The sequence below is a fragment of the Micrasema longulum genome, unplaced genomic scaffold, assembly GCF_059751315.1.
Source record: "Micrasema longulum isolate JH-2025_06_02 unplaced genomic scaffold, ASM5975131v1 h1tg000190l, whole genome shotgun sequence".
NCBI lineage: Eukaryota > Metazoa > Arthropoda > Insecta > Trichoptera > Brachycentridae > Micrasema > Micrasema longulum.
The window spans coordinates 7,968-31,385 of record NW_028277395.1 but is presented as its reverse complement, the minus strand read 5'-3'; the positions used below and the strand labels follow the sequence as shown (position 1 = coordinate 31,385).

The following is a 23,418-nucleotide window of genomic DNA, read 5'->3' as shown; positions in this document are numbered from 1 at the left end:
AATTGACCTGGATAGGAATAAAGAAAAGACTATTGTATAATGTATTTGTATTTATATATAAAGTGTTTAATAATCTCATGCCAAAGTATTTTATAAGTGAAATTATATTAAATAGAAATGTACATAAATATAGGACAAGAAATAGAAATAGGATAAGACTACCACTTAAGAAAAAAACAAAATCACAAAATAGCTTAATGTATAAAGGGTTAAAACTGTATGATGAGATGCCTGAAAGTATGAAGAATGAAAGAAAACTTACGGATTTAAAAAAAAAATGTTATGTTTATTGTAATAATGTAGTTATGTAAGAAATATTTAATAAGTATTTGTTATAATTGTAAATATATTTGTTAATATACAATGTAATATTAACTAACTTAAGTAAATAAATAATATAAAATAAATTACAATCAAATTTAAAAGATTCTATTAAATTTATTTATCTATAGAATCACTATGTTACGCGTCCTTGAGGTATTATATTACGAAAATGGCGACATTTGAGTTATCCATAAAAATAATAATAATAATAACGAGAAATTATTATTTTTCTTCGTGTACCTAAGGAATGACGCTGGTACTGGGGGATAAATACGTTTGTGTGAGTTTTGTGAACGCGCCAGCTCTCATTAATCGATCTGCACTGCGAGGTATGCACGTTGCACTCCCGCAAGGTCGGAGAAGCCGGGGATCTTCTGGAATCCTCTGGAATCCGACCACGGAAGGTTGTTCGCCGCTACGCGCAGCGGCGCCCAAAACCGACGCATTTTGAACATTTAGTCACGGATCATGGTTTTCTGGGTAAAAATACACTTCTGCGGGTCAGCCACAATGTTCACATAAATAGGGAATTATTTAGCAATAATTTAAATCGGATTAGTAATAGATCCTATAGTGAACTGTCAGTTCCAGTTAAGAGACAAGCTTCATAGGCTTGGACTTGCCCCTGTCTCGAGCTGTGCTTGCAGAGATAACCATCAATCGGCCGAACACATCCTGTGGCACTGTGTGCTATTAGATGATGCCAGATATAAGATGCTGAATGGTATGACAGGGGTCATGCGACCAGCGTGGAATGTGGATCTGATGAATGTGGATTTTGCACTCGTCTGTCCTCAGATGCGCGGACGCCTAGGCTGGTAAAATATGGTGGGACAGGCAACTTTTCCTGTAGGATGCTCATTCAGTTGGGACTGTGCTTCTTTCCGAGCGGAACGCACACGTTATTTTGTTTTGTCCTCCCCTTACGGGGGTGGTATTCGGATCCTCTGCCTCTGACGACCCAGGGAGTCCTTCTTTATTCAAAGCCGTTCTCTCATTGTAAATATCCGTGTTTTTACTTATGTTTGTTGTGTTACTATAGTTTTAAGAAATTGTTTTTTGTATATTTGGATACGTTTATTTATGTAAATACATATTTTTTAAATAAAAAAAAACAGACGTATAGAGGGGATCCTGAGGGGTGGGGACGACGTGTTGGTCTCTGTCCATACATTCTCTTTGAACCGGGTTGTGGTCCCGTGGCTAGTGTCGAGGACTTATAGATCAGAGGTCCAAGGTTCGCATTCCGCTCTGCCACAACTTGGTTCCAATTTTTTAGCAGTGAGTTATTTACAACTCGTTGAAAATGGCCAAATTCAACAAATACTTGAAGATGGACTTGTCAATAGTCGAAATAATCGGCGCGCGTGCATGAGAATATATATGAATGTAGAGGAAGCGAAATCTGTATGCAAAGATAGAGTGTTGTGGCGTTCTATACTCTCTGCGTGAAACTTACGGGGAAACCGCGTGATGGTTTGTTGTTTATCGTTGTTGTTGTTGAAAATGGCCCCAAAATTTAAATATTTGGCTACATTATAAGAACGCAAATATTTCTTTTCCATTAAAAAAATTAAATAAAAATAATAATAAATAAGTATCCACCCGCCCTTAATTGAACGTGCTGTGTGGATTGGGACGATGCATGTGAAATGGGCGAATAGGTGTTACGCCAATCCTCGCTCCTGATTTAAAACACATCCCTTGGGGGTGTTGTGCCCGAAAGGGTTGAGAAGCTGTGTGCTAGGGGGTCTGGGCTTTTAGTTCGAGAATAGGATCCGATGCCTTACGAATTTTTCTTTTTTTTGTGTGAGGAGAATACTGACGTCGGTCGGCGACCTCGGCCGAGCGAATGGGCCCCATAACTGAGGTCCGGTCTTTGAAACCGAAAATAAAATTATTTAATCATTTCGGCTGGTAAGTATAAAGGTCTACTTAATTATTCCATCTGCTTCAGTGCAGTGGTCGTTTATTTATTACGTACGCGCAATGTGTGAGGTCCAGAATACTTCCGCCATGAGAAAGAAGGACGCATTTAACATTTTTTTCGAAAGTGAGTTAAATATATATTCGGAATCAGGAAAAAAATACGCATCTACTAAAAATGCATATATCTTCCTAAAATAACCACATTCCCTTCTCAAAAGCGTTTTCCCTCTCTGTTGAAATAAATTTTAATATGAACAACTCCCTAGGGAGAGAATCCAGCCAGTCTGCAAGCATTTGGACATACTCAAACATTGTTGAATTACTACCTGGTAAAAGAAAAAGTATAAAAATTGGAAAATTGTTTTCAGGCGTTGCCTAGTAGGTGATTTGGTTCAGCCGGATGAATCTCACCAACATCATAAAGGTTTCAGCTCCTTTACTTCACAAACGTCAACAGATGGAAGAGTTGAGGAAATGTGGATGTTCAAACATGGGCAGAATGGTGAATGTTACACAGTGTGTAAAGTGGCCACTTAAACCAGCCAATGACAGGTCATAAGCCCTGTAAATGCCTAGACTTCCATATTCCCTTCTCAAAAGCGTTTTCCCTCTCTGTTGAAATAAATTTTATTATGAACAACTCCCTAGGGAGAGAATCCAGCCAGTCTGCAAGCATTTGGACATACTCAAACATTGTTAACCACAACCTTATTATTTTCACTAATAAATGAGACTAAACTGCATAAAGTCTTAAATATTACTAAATATAAAAGGCTGTTCTGACTTATATAATTATTAAAGACTGATTAAAATACTCTTTTTTTTTCTATTCTGTTTTTAAAAACATCTGAAATGAATGCACCTACTCTTTTTCAATTAAATTTAAGATCTGCTAGTAATTTCGAAGTTAATTGATTAGGTCGGCGTTACTAGCTTGAAAAACAGTAAATGGCCAGTAACGTCTATTTTATTTAGTTGAGTAGAATCAATTGGCATATTAACACTAAAGAAGAAAGACGTTTACTTAATTACTAAATAAAAAGGGCGTTTCTAGCTAGAAACGTCTTTTCATTGAAGTATAACATATTTTCTTGTATTTTTTTACTAAAAAGAAGATGAAAATGTTAATTTTTAAATATATAACATATTTTTTTTAAAAATAAATATGGTCAAATACATAGGGTCAAAGCACCAGTAAATGACCATTGGTTAATAAAACACAACAGTATAAACAAACACAATAGTGCTTTTATAAGGAAAGATGTGGTAAGTGTTTTATTTGATGCTATATCTTATGCAATTCTTTGAATGTATCCATATTCTAATGTGTTAGGGTGTTTTATAATGTTATAATGTAACTAAATCTGAGTATTATTTTTACTGGTAGTGGTCATTAACTGGTGATTCTGCTATTTTTTTAGAGTAATATTAATTATAATTGTAATACTCGTATTTCAATAAAAAAAGTCAAAGTACTTAGAAACATTAATGTGTTTTTTATTATTTTCTTTTATTTTGTACGCTTAAATAATGAAATTAATACCTTTAATGTGGGTTTTACTACAAGCTGAACCTTAAACGGCCATTCATTGGTGCTTTTACCCTACTGTCGCATAATATACGTAATTTTTAAAGTATTTTTCACGCGATGGATTTTGAATCTCCGAGTTACGAAATATTTATTTTCTCCGTTTTTTGTTTTATATAGAAACGACCTTCTTTCTTGTGACGGCAGAATACCTTTTCATTAGTATTTTTTTTACTCCAGAAAGGAATGTGGAACGGTAGGAATGTATGTTTTAAGGGCCAGTAGCACCACAAAAGATTTTTTTTTTAAATACAACATAAGATACAACAGATAAAATTAAATATCTTGGTGTATATAGACCAAAACTTAAAATGGAAAGACTATATTAGTGAACTATAGTCCTTAAAATATTGCTTGATTTAAATTAACAGGTGCCAAGCTAATGTGATGGGAAATTATTGATCACTGATCATGCACTGATCAAATCGATATTATCAGTTTTTTTAGGCGAACATAAAACTCTGTTTCCGAAAATTAATATAAAAACGTAAAAACAAGCCTATTATAGTGTGTTTAAGACAATTATTCACAAAAAAATATGACATTTATATTTTTTTCATGAACCACATCAAATTAATAATTTTTTTATTCGATCGATTTACATTGATCAATTTGTCTCAGCTTTAACGTTTTAGCAAAATGATGTAACCTTGTAGGAACGTCGTCAATAATTAGGTTTATTTTTATATGTTGATTTATATGTCAAGCATTGTATTGAAAAAATAAATTAACATGCCAGATACGAATGATTTTTCGTGTGTCAATATAAACCACTCCTTAGACATTACGACAAAGTGATGTCGTCTCTTTTGCTGACAACTGTCATACTAATCAAGCTATATTTTAAGGACTATAGTTAAACGTATTGGAATATGTTTTAGTGCACAACGGAATTTTAGTCCCAACACTTATGTATGTAAGTGAAACATGGAGCTGACAGAGGAAGGATGAAAGCAGAGTGAACGCGGTCGAAATCGATCTCTTAGACGAATGTGTAGGAAATCAATATATGACAGGGTTACAAATGATGAAGTAAGGCGAGAGTGTAAATCTGAGTCAGGTATAATTGATAAGATTAAGTAAGGGTCTCTGAGATGGTTTGGTCATGTAGAACGAATGGATGACGAAAAAATGGTTAAACAGGTGAGAACGAACGGTAACGTGGAACAGGGGCGACCGAGGAAGACGTAGCATGATCAGAAAAAAAACTAAATTTTAAGTCTGGTCTTAACAAAAGCAGGCAGAACCGAAGGGCAGGTATGACAAGATGTATGAATGTGGGAGAAGCTAGAAAAGTATGCCAGGATAGACGTGTGTGGTGGTCCATTCTCTCTGCCTACCCCTACAGGGAAATTAAGTGATGGTAGTAGTTGGATTATATCCATATTTATTAGATTAAGGAATATTTTAAGAATCAATAATTTCAAAATCGCTTATTACTCAATTGTACAATCTCATTACACTATGGTATTGTTGGATGGGGTGGTGCATATGCCAATATATTAAGCCCTCAACATGCAATACGGAAAACCTATGTAAATTATTTAAAGTTCATATAGTAGACGCTATTTCCAAAATAAATTTTATAGTACAAATTTACAAAGAAGAAAAAATAAACTAGTTTGAGGTGAATATGTCACTCGGATACCAAAATAATATTAAAATTCCTAAATTCCACAATAGTCATGGTCAAAATAGTTTTGTTTTCACAGGAATAAAAAAATATGATAATCTCCTCAAAAAATTAAGAACTATTAAACTCATACATATATCAGTAAATAAATTCAAAGTATATTTAAAGAAATTTTTTGAATCCGAGTAAAAACAGCATTCTATTTTAATTTGTATTACTGTATTATTATTTTCTGTTTTTTTTTTAAATCTTGTACATTTTTTCCTGTGTATATTCGAAATTATAGTATAACTTCAAATTACTAAATAAATATAACAGTATAAGTCACTCTCCAAGCACAATAGCTAGTCTCTTTTTGGAATGTTACGGTTATAAGATTAACTAAATATATAAAAGTAGATTGTAAAAGAAAAAAATACATCTATCAATGATGTAATTATAAAACAATAAAAAAAACAATGAAAAAAAACTCTATTTTTGCATTTTCATACGTCTTTTCATGCACGCGCTTATTTGTTGGATTTGGTCATGCCATGTCTTTTCCGGTCTTCCTCGGTCTTTCGCGTTTTCTGCATCCATCAACATTCGCATCTTAAATGTTTTTAGCCATTCGCTCTACGTGGCCAAACCGACGCAGAACTCCTTTCTTGATGTTTGACAAATGTTATTTTATCTCAGCCTTAGATAACGCGCGAATTTGACCACACAGAGATCATGGCATTCAGCTTTGTTTTTCATTGTTTTTCCGATCCCATACTTCGTATCCATACATGAAAATTGGCACCAGGACCCCATTGCGAACGGCTAATTTCGCCCCCTGCGACAAACATTGAGTGTAATTTATTAGATAAACATACCTGAAAGAAGAGGACGAAGCAGACCCACTGATAGTAAGTGTAATACTTCTTGGCATCCTCGTCATTGAAGTCATTGCTGATTCCTGGCTGAACCACGTGGACTCCGGAACATGCTGAGGGAGGAAAAAAATGAATTATTATTTATTTATTTATTAATGAAATCATACAGTCTTTATATAAAACAAGGTACAAAAAAAACAATTTAAAAACGTAAGACCAATAACAGATTTCACGCAAATGAATGCAGGAGGAGAGGGGAAAAATAATTTTATTCTAAAAAAGTAAAAATAAAAATATTACATAAAAAGTTCATAAAAAGGAGAAGACATTGTAAAGCTACTCTACTTTCCTCCCTCTCTCTCTGCTTCCATGAACATTTCAATTTAATTGTAAAAAATCACAACCAACAATAAATTATTCGATGCAGGTAGTAGATGTAAGTAAGTATAAATTAAGAGTTGAAATCAAATGTTTAAAATTAAAAGTAAAGGTTAAAATTAAAATGAAAAGTTTTCACTATCGACAAATTAAGAAAGGTCTTTTGCGATGGTTCGGTCATGTGGAGCGAATGAATGATGAAAGAACGGCTAAAAAGATTTATGATGCGAATGTGTCTGGTTGTAGAAGTCGATAAAGGCCGAGAAAGACATGGCATGATCAAGTACAACAAATTCTTGAAAGTGGTCATGTGGAAAGTCGGAATAATCGACGTGCGTGCATGAGAAGATGTATGAATGTGAAGGAAGCAAAGGAAGTGTGCCAGGACAGAGTGGTGTGGCGTTCTATCCTCTCTGCCTACCCCTCCGGGGAAATGGCGTGATGGTTAGTTAGTTAGTTAGTTAAGTTAAAAGTTTGAATTAAAAGTTAAAATTAAGAATTAAAATTAAAAAGTTAAAATTGAAAGATAAAATTAAAAATCAAATTAAAAGTTAAAAGTCAAGTCAATTATTATTATCATTTTAAAAAGCAGGTCCTGCCTTAACACAGGAATGTCATAGCTAGTCGGGACCGGAAAAATAGAACCTCGGTACATTTTAAAACTGTGAAATAAATCAATTACAAAAGCCACGAACGATAATAAGATTTCAAACTACTTTTTTACAGGATTATGGATCGTGACGCGTGACTAGAGATGCAAGGCGGTAAAATTACCCCGGTATTTTACGGTAATTTAGACCAGATTTTGGTAAAATACGGTAATTTTTAAAGGGAAGTAACTATACGCAAAAAACTGAATTTTTCAAAATGACGGCATGAGCGGTGGTCGTTCAAGGTCACAAACTTAAGGGTTTACTAGGGGCCCTGCGGCCACTGATCCTGTTGAGTTTCAAAACATTATTACCATTTTTATAAAAAAAGGTGAAAAAAGAACAAACTGAATGACCTTGAACGTCCCATACTTACAATAAATCTCGACACCACCCGCTGGATCTTAACCTGGTGTTTACCGTCTGTTTTTTATATCTTCGAAAAATACGGAACCCACGAAACTATGCTGAACAATTTAATGCTCTAATTTTTACCGCGCGCAAAAAAACATTTTTTTAATCCAATTTCCCGTACGGATGAAGTTCATCATTATATATCTGTGTTTGATAAGTATGTCTTATTTATGAGTTGAATAAATTAATAAATTTAAACAAAACTAAGATTTAATCTAGGTATAATTTCAGTCGGCCTCGTGGGGTAATGGTCAGCGCGCTAGCCTGCCTGTTCGATTCCCGACATGGTTGATAAGAAATATTTATTCAAAAGGGTGTTTTCACACTAGAATATTTCATAGTCCCTGGACTGGTACCGTAAGCGTAAGACTGATCATCTTACCTTCATGGAACAAAAATGATCAAGATACACTGCGATTGGTGTACCAATGCAGTGCCCTATGCACCATTAGGTGCGGAAATGGAATGATGATGATGTGACGTCAGAGGTTCTTCTCTGACAGTTCTTCCGATTGATTCGTTTACGGTAAGCGACCGGATATCCTTCACAGCTTTCATTTCATTGGTTGGCTCACTAGTGACGTCGTCCAAAAATTTTTTTCGTGCCGAACAATTTGAAGCTCTAATTTTTACCGCGCGCAAGAAAACATTTTTTGAAACCAATTTCCCATAGGGCTGAAGTTCCTCATTATATGGCTGTGTATTTCTTAAGTATTTCCTATGTATAAGTTGAATAAATTAATAAATTCAAACAAAACCAAGATGCAATCTAGGTATAATTTTCATGAATATTTACTGTGAATATTATATCAAAACCAATGTGCTGTTTTGCGTGTGAGAATTTTTGTTATCCGTTTGATATGCAAAAAGTAGTTTTTGGTAACCATTGCTAAGCGAGCAAATATATAAATAAAAACATATTTTAAAAATCGCTTTAAAAACCCATATAAAATTAACATATTACAACAGAGATGAAGAACATTTAAGAGAAGGAAGTCTTGGCATCTACAGGGCTTATGACCTGTCAATGGCTGGTTTAATTAGCAACTTTACACACTGTGGAACATTCACCATTCTGCCCATATTTGAACATCTATATTCCTTCAATTCTTTCATCTATTGATGTTTGTGAAGTTAAAGAGCTGAAACCTTTATTTATGCGGGTGAGATTCGTCTAATTGAATTATTTCACCTACATACTAGGTACTACTAGTTTTTTTGTCCTATGACAGTGTAAGTCACTCTCCAAGCACAAGAGTTAGTCTCTTTTTTGGAGAGTTACAGTTATAACATTTACTAGATGCATAAAAGTAGATTTATATATAGAATTAAAAAAACATGTATCATTTATAAAATATATTGATTAATCAAAAGAGTTCATAAATGAAATATATAAAGCAATGTTCGTATGTGTAATAATAGTATACAATATATTAAAAAAACGAAAGACCAAAACTTTGAGCTAAACCATGCCAATCCAACTTCATCCCACACTGTTTAGGCGCGAAGAGATCTACGAAAAGCCGGAAGATCTATCCCAAAAAATTCCAAGTCGTGTGATGAATTGACTAATCTACACATTCTGGACATTGGGGCATAAAAACCAAAGTTGCTCTTAGAAGATTTTATAAATAGCAGATTTTGACTTCTGGTGACACGGTTAGGAACATGAAAAGAAATTGAATGCAACAGAGATGGGACATCACTTAAAGCATTTAGTATTTTGAAAATGCATATAAGGTCCATCTCAGTTCTACGTCTCTCCAATGAAGACAGATTAAGAGATTGCTCTATTTCAAAATAAGAATAATTACCCTTTGTAATCCGAGCAACCATGCCACTTTTCTTAAAAAACGGAGTTGGAGAGACTCGATATGGTCAATATGAGTCCTGTAGAATGGAGACCAAATAGGAGAAGCGTATTCTAAATGGGGTCGAACTAGTGAGCAATAAAGAGTTTTGATGGTATTAATATTTTTGAAGTCCGCCGTATTGATAAAACCGAGAAGTTTGAGAGATTTGCTTACAATATTATCATCACGATAGGAGAGTTTACTATCTAAAGTAATTCCAAGATCCTTTATTGACGAAACCATTGAAAAGGAAGTATTTTTTAGTTTGTAGTTTGTTTATATTGTTTAGAAATTTTATAAATTAGTTAATATTAGGACATTCATTTATTATGTTTGTACTATTTTAGGACAAAAAAATATAAAAAATTATATATTTTTTTTTTTAAATAACCCAAACGGTTTTTTAAAATAAAAATTAAATAAAAGGTTGCCCACCAATGATAATTTGCAACATCAAATGCTTAATTATGACCATGACGATTGTTCCGGTGTGTAATTAATTTCATAAATTTAGGAATTTGTGTTCAAAATGAAGGTCGATGTACAATAATAGGCATATTCGCTTACCTTTAATTATTTCGTAAATGTACTCGCATACTGTCCCGTGGTTAAGTGGTTAGCGCGTTTAGCTACTACCGTACATTCACGGAGACTGGACCGCTGTGCACGTGCAAACCGCGAGCCCACTGCGTAATATCGCATGATTGGCCCATTTCACACCGCGGCATGATAAAATACAATACTGTGACAACAACAACAACACAACAAACAACAAACCATCACGCCGTTTCCCCGTAGGGGTAGGCAGAGAGGATAGAACGCCATAACACTCTATCTTGGCATACAGACCTCGCTTCCTCTACATTCATACATCTTCTTATGCACGCACGCCGATTATTCCTACTTTTGACATGTCCATGTCCATCTTCAAGTATTTGATGGACTTGATCGTGCCATGTCTTTCTCGGTCTTCCTCGGTCATTGATATTTATTGTAAATTTTTATATTTGAAGCACTAACTTTGTAGTTATTCATTATAAGAATCCCCAGTATGCCATATATATAAAAAGAATAGAAAATATTTAAAGCAAATTATTACTATTTTAGGAAAAATAATTGATTTATTTACATGATAAAAATAAAATAGGAAAGAATTCATTAGTTACGTAAATCTTGAAGAAAAAGCTTGTTTGCTTTATTTATTTATTCATTCAAAATTACAGTTTAAATGTTGATATTAATTCTAATGTCCTTATTGTATAAATCTATAAATAGTTAATCCATTGGAACTTTATTATGGTCCAAGCTGGTTTCTCAGCATGCGTCTCTATCTGAATATAGAAATAAATTGGAGCATGTTTATAATTTATTTATTTATCAAAATTAAATATTTATGAACTTATTAAGGCTTTCTAGGCTATGCCCGTGTCGAGCCACAATAAATAACAATAAAAATACATGGTAAAATTAATTAGATTAAATTATAATGCAATAGAATAACAATGATATAAGTTTATGCATTCAAAACTCAATTTTTTTGCTATACGCTGATGACAATAAAGTATTTAAAATTGTGTCTTCAATAAATAATTGCGAAGTTCTTCAAGCTGACTTAGATAGAATCTATTGCTATTGCAAGGACAATCAGTTATTATTGAATTCTGATAAATGTCTTGTCATGTCATTTACTCGAAAGAAAAAAATTATACTATTTGACTACAAACTATCTGGGAAAATTGTCAATCGTTCAATGAAAGCGAGAGATTTGGGTGTACTAATAAATAAGCTTTTTATTTAGAGATCACATAAATACAATAGTAGATAAGGCGTACAGACTTCTAGGGTTTATCTTACGAATCTCCAAGCCATTCTCATCACCAAATACATTCAAACTTCTTTACTATACTTATGTGCGAAGTCAACTCGAATTCGCTTCATTAGTATGGTCCCCTCAATATAATGTATATATTAATCAAATTGAAAACATTCAAAAGAAATTTATAAGGAGCCTGGAATATCGTGTTGGCAACATTGAAAATGATTACGGCGCATCTTTGATCAATTTTAATACAGAATCACTATAAAAAAGGCGCCTTGGCATGGCCGATAATCCTGATATTATGATGAGCATTGGTTTGTATGTTCCTGATAATTACCTAAGACAGCATCAGCATGGATTGTTTCACATTCCGATATACAGGAGCACCCTACCGTTGGAAGGGCTACCGCTACGCTGAACAACATCGCTCCGGATGTTGATCTGTTCCATGTATCCGAAGGGGTTTTCCGGAGCAGAATTCGTCTCAGTTATGTATTTTTTTTCTCGTTTTAATATGTACGCATTAAATTTTAGCTTGTTATGTACGTGTTCTTTTTTTAAATAAATGAAAATGAAATAAAACTGGCGCTATATAAGTATAATAATAATAATTTAAATTGAAGGGCATGACGTATTGAATGAATATGTCAGGATAGATAGATGCATATGGCGTTCCATCCTCTCTGTGATGGTTGCATTAGAATATCATAAAAGGTGTTTAAATTAACAATTATTATTCATGCTTCCCTTCCGGCTGTGTGATGTTATTATAAATAGCAAAAATAATAATCAATTGATTGCATTTTTGTTGAATCACTCCGATAGCGAATCGTTATTCATAATTTATGTAAATAAACAACTTACACCTTTAAACAAAATAACTTCAAGTATAAAACAATAATCCACGTCGTACTAATATAAGAATTCAATAAAGCTAGGGTTTCCTAGGACAGCGGTGCCCGTAGTTTAACGGCCGTAGTGAACGGTGATGCAGTGGACAGCCGTCGTAACGGTGACTAGAGTGTGGTTTCCTAGGAAAACGGTATTATCAACACCATTTAACACCGTTTACCTCGGAAACCACTGTCTAGTCGACGTTACGACGGCTGTCCACTGCATCACCGTTCACTACGGCCGTTAAAATACGGGCACCGCTGTCCTAGGAAACCCTAGCTTTTCATTATTAATAAGTTAACGTTATTACAATATTTATTTATATTTTATCTATATCTATATATATAAAAGGCAATGTTTGAATAGTTCTCCTCGATGGACTCGATAACTACCGGACCGATTTACGTGAGGTTTTCAGATAAATGTACATCTTTGCCGCGAGAAGGTTTAAAGCTCATAAAATCTTCAATTTATTAAGTACAAAAAAGTTATGAGCGTATTTTTTTTTTATTCATCACCAGGGTTGCATTCGCCGAGAATGCGCGTGCAAAAAAATGAATGGATGTTATTTTATTCTGAATAAAATAAGTTTGTTTTTTAATGTTTACAGACAGCATTCGTTTTTTTATGGATCCCAATCAGATTATTTCATTGAATTCCTTATAATTTTTTCCTTTTCAATCAAAACTATTCCTCAATGGGAAAAAGGAAAAAAGAGGAAAGAGGAAAAAGGAAAGGAGGAGAGATTAAGGAAGAGAAAGGAGATGTTTCTTCAGACGTGATTTAAACAGAGATAATGTAGTAACATCTTTGATGGTGGATGGGAGATGATTCCACAGTCGAGCCGCATGGACACTGTATGAGTTAGAGAAGAAAGAGGAATTGTGTATGGGTATTAAGAGAGTGCCTTGAGAATGAGAACGAAGAGGTAAACCATGAACTGATAAGCGTTGAAATTTTTCACACAGGTGTATAGGAGCGTTAGGACTATGAAGTACATTGAACAGAAATATAAAGATACTTTATACTTTATTTTCTGGATTCTTATTCTATTGTGATATATAAAATAATTTTCCTGTGTATTTTTAATTGATAATTATTATGGCTTAACACGGGCACAGCCTAAATAGCCTTAATATACTCATGAATTTGTAAATGAGTGTAATTTTGAATTAATAAATAAATATTATTTAACTTTTTACTTAACTTTTTGCGGCTTATATGTTTCTTATGAAATGGGCTCTGTAATCAATAAATGAATTTTAAAAATTTGAAAATATATATACACGAACCATTTTAAAGCCAGTCACGTCTGCGTGTTCCAATTTAGTATGCAAATTAGCATGATTGCTCTGGGTGACCGGCGTCTGAGAGGTCGCTTAGCAAGATTGGCTCAATGAGCTGACGCAAATAATATCACGATCGAACTTATCGAAGATGTTGCACAGTGCGTAAAGTGGCCACTTAACCCGAAGCCAACGACGGGTCATAAGTCCTGTAAATGCATAGACTTCCATATCATCGCCGTTCAGTAGCCCAATCACAAATAACTATCGACGTGATAATAATTTCTCACCATGGTTGTTTATCGTATTCGCGATCACAATGGAACATCCGTTAACACCTCATAATAATTACGTTTCGTGACGTATAATTCTGCTGCCCAATCACATATTTGAATTTCACCGGTGAAAATTATTCCAAAACTGCTATTTTTTTATTTGAAAATTTATTTTATTTTCATTTTACAAAAATAAACATTTTTTATTCATACTCAAAATAATATTTTTTACATCTTTTGAAAAGTTTGTTTGAGTCTTTTGATTAGTTTTGTCTGGTAGTTTATTGTATAATTTTAGTCCCTGATTAATTAGTCTCGTTTGTCCTTGTCTTGTTTCATTATTCCATGTCCGCTCCCTAGTTGGAGCATATGGTGTCCACAAAGATCCTCCGAGCATCTCTGTCGGCTGCCAGCTCTTGTGCATCCTGCCAAGTCAGGTTCGCGTCCCATAGTTCTGACATGAACTGCCGACCAACAGTCAGCAGTGGACGTCCAGGACGTCGAGAACCTGATGCCTTGAAAAGTAGGCAAGCGTGGTTAAGGCTCTCAGGAGGCGTCCGCAGCACACTCTCTTATAACTTCATTCCTCAAAGTCAGACCACCGCACACCCAATATTCTTCCGAGACACCTATTCTCAAAACTCAGAATTTCGCTGCTTTGGACCCGAGTGAGGTGCCACGATTCGCATCTGTAGAGGAGAACAGGTGTTATGCAGGCGTTATATAGGCGGCATTTCGTTTTCACTGATTAAATATCCGATCTCCAGACAGCCTTCATACTATTAAAAGTGGCACCTGCTATTCCTAGCCGCACTCCCAGTTCTTTTTGAAAGCTGCCATTTTCCGTAACGTATACTCCCAGATATTTGAAATTCTCGACCCTTTCGATGACTTTGACAGGCAGGGGATTTAGGGCATCAACGCATGAAATGTTACACAATGTGGGTTTTTGCAATATTGATTTTTGCCCCAAGCACGCGGAGTACCTTTAGGCTATCTACAGTGGCCTGAAGACCCGCGACTGAATCGTCAATTATAACCGCATCATCGGCATACTCTAGGTCGCAGAGTTTTCGGGAGGAGGAGATGGCTATTCCTCGATCTATTTTTATTTATTATTTATCATGCTATTTATTGCATTTAGCCGGCAGTTGGCAAGCCAAATGTCAAGAAAAGCGGTCGCCATAGTAATTGTAATTTAATTTTAACTTTTTTGTATTAGATACTCCTTACCATTTTGCAAATGCAATATATTGTATTATTTTTTATAGTAAACGCCGATTTTTCGCCAGTGAACTGTATTTATTTACGAGGAAAACAAGAAACAAACCCGACACGAGCGTTGACTTAGAGATTACACATACACACGCGTTGATTTATGACTGAGATAACTTAAGCATGTTCATTAGAGTGGGCCGATGATGTATGAAGTGTTTTTATTTTTTTGGACATCAAAATGAAAGGGGTCTAAAAAGTTGCATTTTGGATCACATTGAACATAAAAATTATTTAAAAAAATATTCCATACCACTTTTGGCCCTCAACCGAGGTTTGAAGTTTATCACTGTCTGAACATTTTGTTCTTTATCTATATTGATAAAATTATTTTGTGTTAGTAAAGAAATAACTTAATCACATTACAAATTCGAACGCGCTTTAAAACTTCCGAAATGGAAAAAGTTTACACTCCGCGGAACTAATTCCGTCAAGCGCCTGGCTAATATTGACGAAAACAATGGCCTATTAAAACAATGCTACCCATTTATTACAAAACAAAGTGCAACTCACGCCCTTAGATGCTTATTTAATAAGGTTTAATGCACATTATAACATTTAATTAGACTGATTTTCTTACGTAAATACGAAATGACAGCCGGTTTACTCAAAAAAATCGACTTTTTCGAAAACTTCAAGCTCTGGTTGAGGGCTAAAAGTAGTATCGAATATTTTTTTAAATATTTTTTACATTCTGAGTAATCCAAAAGGCAACCTTTTAGACCCCTTTTATTTCAAAGTTCGGAAAAAAAATCTCGGCCCACCCTAATGTCATTATTGTTCATTGTGATCGCTCAAATGTTTAGCATGTTTTTAAGCACGTCGATAGTTATTTTTGATTGAGCTACAGGAGATTCAGGCAATAGTCAGTAAAAAAAAACCACAATTTTGAGAAATCCCAATTTGAAAGTTTGAAGACAAAATCTTTGTTTTTGCTTTGGAAGTATCATGTATACAACAACAAAAAAATTTACGCCTTTTTACAAAATTCTATTGGTAACTTTTTTTTCAGGTTTTTAACTAAGCAAGGTGGATAAAATTTGGTTCAGCGACTATCGCTTGTTTATAATCAGGACGATGAAAACCAAAAGAGTTTTGGAAATTTGGATAATTATATTTCATTACAAATGTCATTCATGACCAGTGGCGGTATTTCCATAGAAGCCCATAAGCCGGGCTTGCCTATTAATTTTATTTCAAAATTACCAAATCTGGACCAAACGCTTAAAAATAATTCATTTCGTTGTTTAAATTTCGCGCCGCATGAGAATTAGAGATCTGTTCGACGTTGGTACTGTTCGCATCCCGAGATCCGAACCGCATGAAATCTGTGTGCGCGAACGACACTATGTCCTCTTATCTTGCTCACGCACGTGGGCTTCTTATGGGGCTTATTTCACGGCGCAACTCGCATGTGATGCAAACAGTAAACTCATCAAATGTTTGTATGTATATGTTGAGTTTTATATGGGAATCTGAAGCCAGCTTCTTTAAGGTAAAGTTAGCAGAGAGCGCCTCTCGTATTTCGTATCGAACAAACTTTACGATTGTTTATTATGCTCTTTTTTACGGAATTTGATAATTTTAAACGGTTTTTTTTTATCTTAATTGTATAAAGACCCGTACTGGTTAAAATTTACGATAATTTACTTCATTTTGTGCAAACGTCATATATAAAATGAATTTGGAGATGGCCGACGTTTCTTTTTTATTTGCCTATCTACTTTCCTTTTCCTACATCTTATATCAATTATAATTTATATTTATGTATCTATGGGTTCCGATGACTATTATTCAACTCTACGTACGCTATATTATATTGATGTTACTTATTGGTAATGTTGATATTTGAGGAATTCCTTTATTTAAAAGTATATTGTGTTTTCTTTATTTCGTTTATTATATTGATGTTACTTATTGGTAATGTTGATATTTGAGGAATTCCTTTATATAAAATTATATTGTGTTTTCTTTATTTCGTTTATTTGAACAACCTCAAAAAGATTATCCTATGCATATTAAAAAAAATATTGTTATTCGTCATAATATGCCTTTTGGATGCTTTGTAGACTGTACAACTGTAGTGAAGAAAGCTCACATCATGTTTTCACACAAATGAATTTATCATCATTCCTTTTCCGCGCCTAATGGTGCATAGAGTACTGCAATCGCAGTGTGTCTTGATCATTTTTGCTACATAAAGGTAAGATGATCAGTCTTACGCTTCAAGTACCAGTCCAGGGACTATGACACATTCTAGTGTAAAAACACCTTTTTAAATAAATATTTCATATCAACCATGTCGGGAATCGAACCGAGACCTTTTACATGGTAGGTAAATGCGCTGGCCACTATACTATGAGGCTGTCAGAGAATTACACCACATGTGAATTAAAAAAATATATATATGGGCTTGCCTTACTCGTAAACCCTAGGCACGCTACTGTTCATGACTAGCAACGCTATTTTAAAAAAATATTAATGATGATAAAAAATGCTTAATAATTATGCGTTTTGTACTCTCGAAGAAAAAAATCTACGAAGTATTGCCCATTCATTTCACACCATGGTAAAAATCCACTCGACAATATAAAATGATATAGGGTGGATTGATGTTTATTGAATTGTAATTATTTTTTTAACCACTAGGTTCACCATGAGACAGGCTAACCTAAGAGAGTAGTTGCTGAATTCATTTGAAATAAATACATAATAATATAATTAATGTCAATCCATCCCTGCGAATGTTGATGGATGCAGAAAACGAGGAAGACCGAAAGAGACAAAGCACGATCAAATCCAACAGATCTCCATATTAGAGAAAATATTGTACATGTCAAAGAAAATCTACTCTTCGGTCAGCATTTGATTCAGGCAGAAGAAAAACATGTCGAAATCCGGCGCTGTCTAAACACTAGGTTCGAAGATCGGACCCGGAAAGAAGATGGACATGTAAATGTCGGAATAATCGGCGTGCGTGGTCAATAAAAAGCATGAATGCAGAGTAAACGAGGTCCGTGTGCAAAGGAAGAGTGATATGGGGTTCTGTCCTCTCCACCTACCCCTAAGGGAAATAACGTTAGGTTCGCTTTGTTTTTGTTGATGAAAATTCTTGGAGGAAGTTCATTATTTTTTATAGAAAAAGAAGACGAGTGATACTTAGATCCACAAATATGGAATAACTATCGCTAATTGAAAAAAATATTTTGCATAATAGAAAAAAGGTAAATTGTTTAAAATTAAAAACTCACCTGTCTGTTGAAAGCGTCCGGCATCGTAAAGGTGGAGGTGATCCAGCAGAAGGTATTGACGACGTGTGTCGGCAGTCCATTAACGATGCACTGGATGGGCCTTCCAACATATTGGGTAGCCGTGATGATGATGGAACATGTCAGAAGCAGCACCGTGGTGAACACATTATGCAATCTGAACACAGCGTTATCCGTCTGGATATCCTGCCACTTGAAGTACGCCTGCAATCCTCCCAGTAACTTATACATCTTGGTATAATTTTAGCCACTCCAGGCGCGCCGCAAGGATCAAGTTTTGGCCCCCTATATATATTTTTTTAGACAATTTTTTTTATGAAATGTCAACACATTTACAAACAGTAAATGAATTATTTCTTGATTTCGTTTCGTCCGATTCGCTATCGTGGTGGCATGTAAAATTCTAACAATTTTCTATCAAAACTGATAGTTATTTTACAATTAAACGTTGTAAAACCTTGTAAAAACAGCGATACAAAAACTGGAAACTACAAAATCAGACTTTTCGGTTGCGTCAATTACAAGTTCATGAATTTCTTACTTTAAAATTATTGACAATAGCACAGATTTGATACGGTACACAGTATAATTAAGCGAGAAAAATATGGCGAATCGTGTGAAAATTGGACGGAGTATATCTAGAATTGATTGTCTCTTTAAAAACTTGCTCGAGTTTCTTTCGAATGAGATTCAAATGCATAAAAAACTGGATCAAAATATCTTTTGACAGATCGTTGGTAGAACTTTCTAGTCTGTCAATGTTCAGTCTTGCTTTTGTTTTCCGGAAGTTTCTTTAACTTCCTATTGTGCTGTTCCGGGTGTTAGTTGTCGATAAAATGATCACGAGTTAAATGATCCACGTGGTGAAGTCCTTTGATTCTGAAACAATGGATAGTGAAAAAACGAATTAATAAAACACTTATTAATGATGTGGAGTGATTGGTGATTCAAATGAAGTAATAAGCGATACACTAACACGAATCACTTTACAAACAATGGCTAATGTATGGAATAACAGTCGTAACAGTTCACTGTCATAATTAGTGACAAATCATTCTTTAGACGGGTAAAACCAAATCACAAAATGAAAATACACCTTCCAAGAATTTATGTCATCATCTTTAGGAAAGATGTTAGGTAAATTTTATTTATTACGAGCTGAACCCGGCAACGCTTTGCTATTGCTAGATTTGAGTACATACTCGTATATAGATCAAATGAATACAATCGAAAGTTTGCTATAACAATTATTGTATTCAGTTCAAATTAGATATGTACATAAACATTATTATTTTTGTGTTTCTGTTGAATTTTAATAAATATGTGTTTTTCTGTCACGGCCTTGCAGATGCCTCCTTGATATTGTGCGAAAGAGACAACTGCATGTGTCGGACCTTTCATGCCTAACTAAAATAGACAAATGCCGTGCGCCCGAACACAGCGGATAAAACTGGGCATTTTTACGGGTTTTTGTATGGTTCTAGTTCCTATAGTAAACAATTTATCAATAAATAAAAACAAGCAATAAGAACTTATACATTTTGTTAGTGAATATAATTTGAACTTTCCCCTTATTGATCCATTTGATTGTAAAAAAATAACATTTAAAATGCGCGTCTTAAAACATACTTTTTTGTCTTATACTTAGTTTCAATAATAAAGTCTTATTTTATCTTATCTTATTTTATTTTATTATATTTTATCTCTAATTCTTAATATTTCAAATATATTTGTATTTTCGACACTTGACACTTGTGCAATATTTACACACATGTCCACTCTCATTCCAATATAACACCCACTCACCCACCCCCTCACTCACTTACACTTACACAAACACACTAGTATGTATTGTACGCGTATTTAATGTATTTCTGTGGATATCTGCCATTTATTTATTTCTTTTATTTTATTTATTTATTTACATTATTTATCAAAATACAATTTTACGTTCACTTTGCCCAGCTAACAAGGGTACATACCCCGTTCCAAGCTAGGCAATTACATTCCAATATATGATAATAGTTAACAAATTAATAGAGAGCACAGACTAATAAAATATAAACCTTTTCGTTTACACACTAGTATGTATTGTATGTGTATTTAATGTATTTCTGTGGATATCTGTCATTGGTTTTATTCTCTGCATATTTTATTTGTTGTATTTTTGTTACATATATTACTGTTGATATCCCCAATAAATAATAAAAAAAAACACGTTAATGGTAAATACCTGTAGCGTGTACAAAATCACTGCACAAGTACCATAATCCATCGAGAAAATACGGTAATACGTTTCTATGAAGAAAAGTCAGACCACGTTTCCTCTTATATAAGTATACTTACAAAACTTTACTTTATAATGCTTTTCCGTAACCATAGAAACAGGTTCGGTTTTCTTAAATAAAAACACTGACACATAGATGCACCTTGAGCCCCCTAAAATTATGACACTTAACTCATGCCCAAACGATCAGTCATGCTCAACGCGTATTTAACCGCCAGCCGAGTTTTGACGTGAGCTATAAATTTGATTGAAACCAAAATGCCTTATTGTCTCTTGAAAGCGTGTAAAAACCGTTCAAATAAACGTAAAAAAGATTACGTAACTTTTCATTGGTAAGTAGGTACTTAAGTCCTTGTTTATGATTGAATTCTCAAACTTAAAATAATTCATTTTCAAATACAGAATCCTTTTCTGCAAATGTCAAACTCTGAATACGATTTTCAAAAATGTATCAAATGTTGTTTAATATTATTCTGGCATCACCAAAAATCCAATTAAAAGAAATAAATGAGTAGACATTATAAAGAATTTAAGAAAATAATTTGATTGGGAGCCATAAAAAACGAATAAAAAAAAATAACATCCTTCCAATTTTTATTACATGCATTCTCGTCGAATGCTGCCCTGCTTAGCGATGAATAAAATATTTAGGCTCTTAACTTTTTTTTCTACTTAACAAATTGAAGATTTTAAGAGCTATAAACATGCCCGGGCCAAAGCTCGTCATTTCCCAAAAAACAGCACGTAAATCAGCCATCCTATATTTATAAATCGAGGACACACATACTAACAAAGCCTTTTACTTATACGTGTATAGATTTAAATAATCATATAAACGCAACTTTTTAAATTTGATTGTTTTTTTACTTTGATGTTACGGGTACTTCTTTTATTATTTTAAAAAAACCCTTTACGGTTAAATAAGAAATATTATAAGGTCTAGTCATATTGCCTCGCTTGGTTAGTACAGTCACCATGTGCTTTTTCAGGTTGATTTCAAATTTGTCCCAGTGTAATTTTTCAAGTGTAAAGGTAAGTCATTGAAGTGTTCAAAGCACATTGGGCCTTACTTATTAGATTTCCTTATACCAGGTTTATATTAAGAAATAACTATACCCGGTTTAACTATTTATAACTGATATAAAAAAAAGCTTACTTATAAAAATATTTATTACCTAGATTAACAATTCACAGGTTATTTTATACTAATTTTTTTTAAACAGGTAACACTGATATGTGCGCGTGCGCAATAACTTTTATAACAACACAAACAAACGTCAAATTCAAATCGAGACTACTGTCAGTGTAAGCGAGAACATGGAGAAAACCGTTAGTAAAATAAATCAAAATTAGGAAGAAGTTACAATATTTCAATATCATTGATGTCTAAATCTGTAAATAAAATATCTGTTAGGGCTCTACTTTGGTACAAATTAATTTGTCAGCATGCGTCGCACTCCGAGTATAAACACAAGTTGGTACATGATTACAACACCAGGTTTACTAGTATGGCTGTACTAGAGCTAGCTGTTCCTAGATATTGCAATAAATATGGCAAAAGGACACTGCAATACAGTATACCTAAAATATTTAACATGTTGCCAAACAATATTAAAAATACTGAGTTAAATACAGGAGTGAGACGTTTGCTCAAATTATGGTTATTGGAAAAAAGTTTTTTGTATTAGTGATAGTTTTTAATTTTTCATACTAATTAAAATTTAATGTTGTTCACGAGTTCAAAAAATTTCTTTAGATTAACTTTAAATTTATTTATTGATATTTTATTTTAAATAGTTTTTAGTTCATAAGGATCTGACTGACTTATGCTAAAACACGCAGTCATAAGTCAACGCGTGAGTAATCTCTAAGTCAACGCTCGTGACAGTTCGTTTTTTGTTTTCCTCGTAAATAAATACAGTTCATTGGCGAAAAATCGGCGTTTACTATAGAAAATAATACAATATATTGCATTTGCAAAATAGTAAGGAGTATCTCATACAAAAAAATTAAAATTAAATTACAATTACTATGGCGACTGCTTTTTTTTCCTGACATTTGGCTTGCCAACCGCTGGCTAAATGCAATAAATAAATGAACATGACAGTTTTGGAATATTTTCCATATTTACACTGGTGAAATTCAAATATGTGATTGCGCAGCAGGATTACACGTCGCGAAACATAAATATTTTGACATTTAATATTAGGTGTTCCATTGTGATCGCGAATACGATAAACAACCGTAGTGAGAAATTGTTAGCACGTCGATAGTTATTTGTGATTGAGCTACTGAAAGGGTAAAAAGCGTCTAGTTTTATCTGCTGTCTTCAGACATACGGAATACAAATTTAATAAATATTTTTTAACAAAGCAAATCGTGCTGATACAGAAAATTTCTTTCTGGTATTATTTAAAAAAAAAAAAAACATAATCGGTTCATTCGTAGGGTGCGGAAAACGGGAATACGAGTCCTCGATTTTATTGATCAGTACGACAAGGCGTCTGCGAGAGAGTGTCAGAAAAACTATATTCAAATACGTACTGTATCCGCATAACGTATTTTCTCAAAATATTTCTCAATTCGCCGTCTATTTCTTTAGGTTGTTGACCAGCAGTTTGGCAAGGGCTTTGTCCTTAGCTAATCGACCAACAGTACTTGTTCTTGCTGCAACTCTGCAAAAACCG

At 33.9% G+C, this 23,418-nt stretch overlaps 1 protein-coding gene across 2 annotated transcripts in view; it reads right to left on the bottom strand.

Annotated features, from left to right (window-relative positions):
• LOC148283842 (innexin inx1-like) overlaps nt 1-19,325 on the bottom strand; it is a 34,580-nt gene extending 15,255 nt beyond the window's left edge. Inside the window, exons 1-2 of one of the 2 annotated variants that reach the window (XM_088243126.1) lie at nt 18,427-19,325; nt 6,332-6,444 (exon numbers count right to left, since the gene is read on the bottom strand). Coding sequence is in view for 1 of the 2 variants with exons in the window: in XM_088243127.1 (XP_088099253.1) it covers nt 6,332-6,444; nt 18,423-18,675 (366 nt within the window). In the remaining variant the exon portion in view is untranslated. Of the gene's footprint in view, nt 1-6,331; nt 6,445-18,422 lie in introns of both variants that reach the window. The other variant, XM_088243127.1, reaches the window with a different exon arrangement.
• Between the last annotated feature and the right edge of the window lie 4,093 nt (nt 19,326-23,418).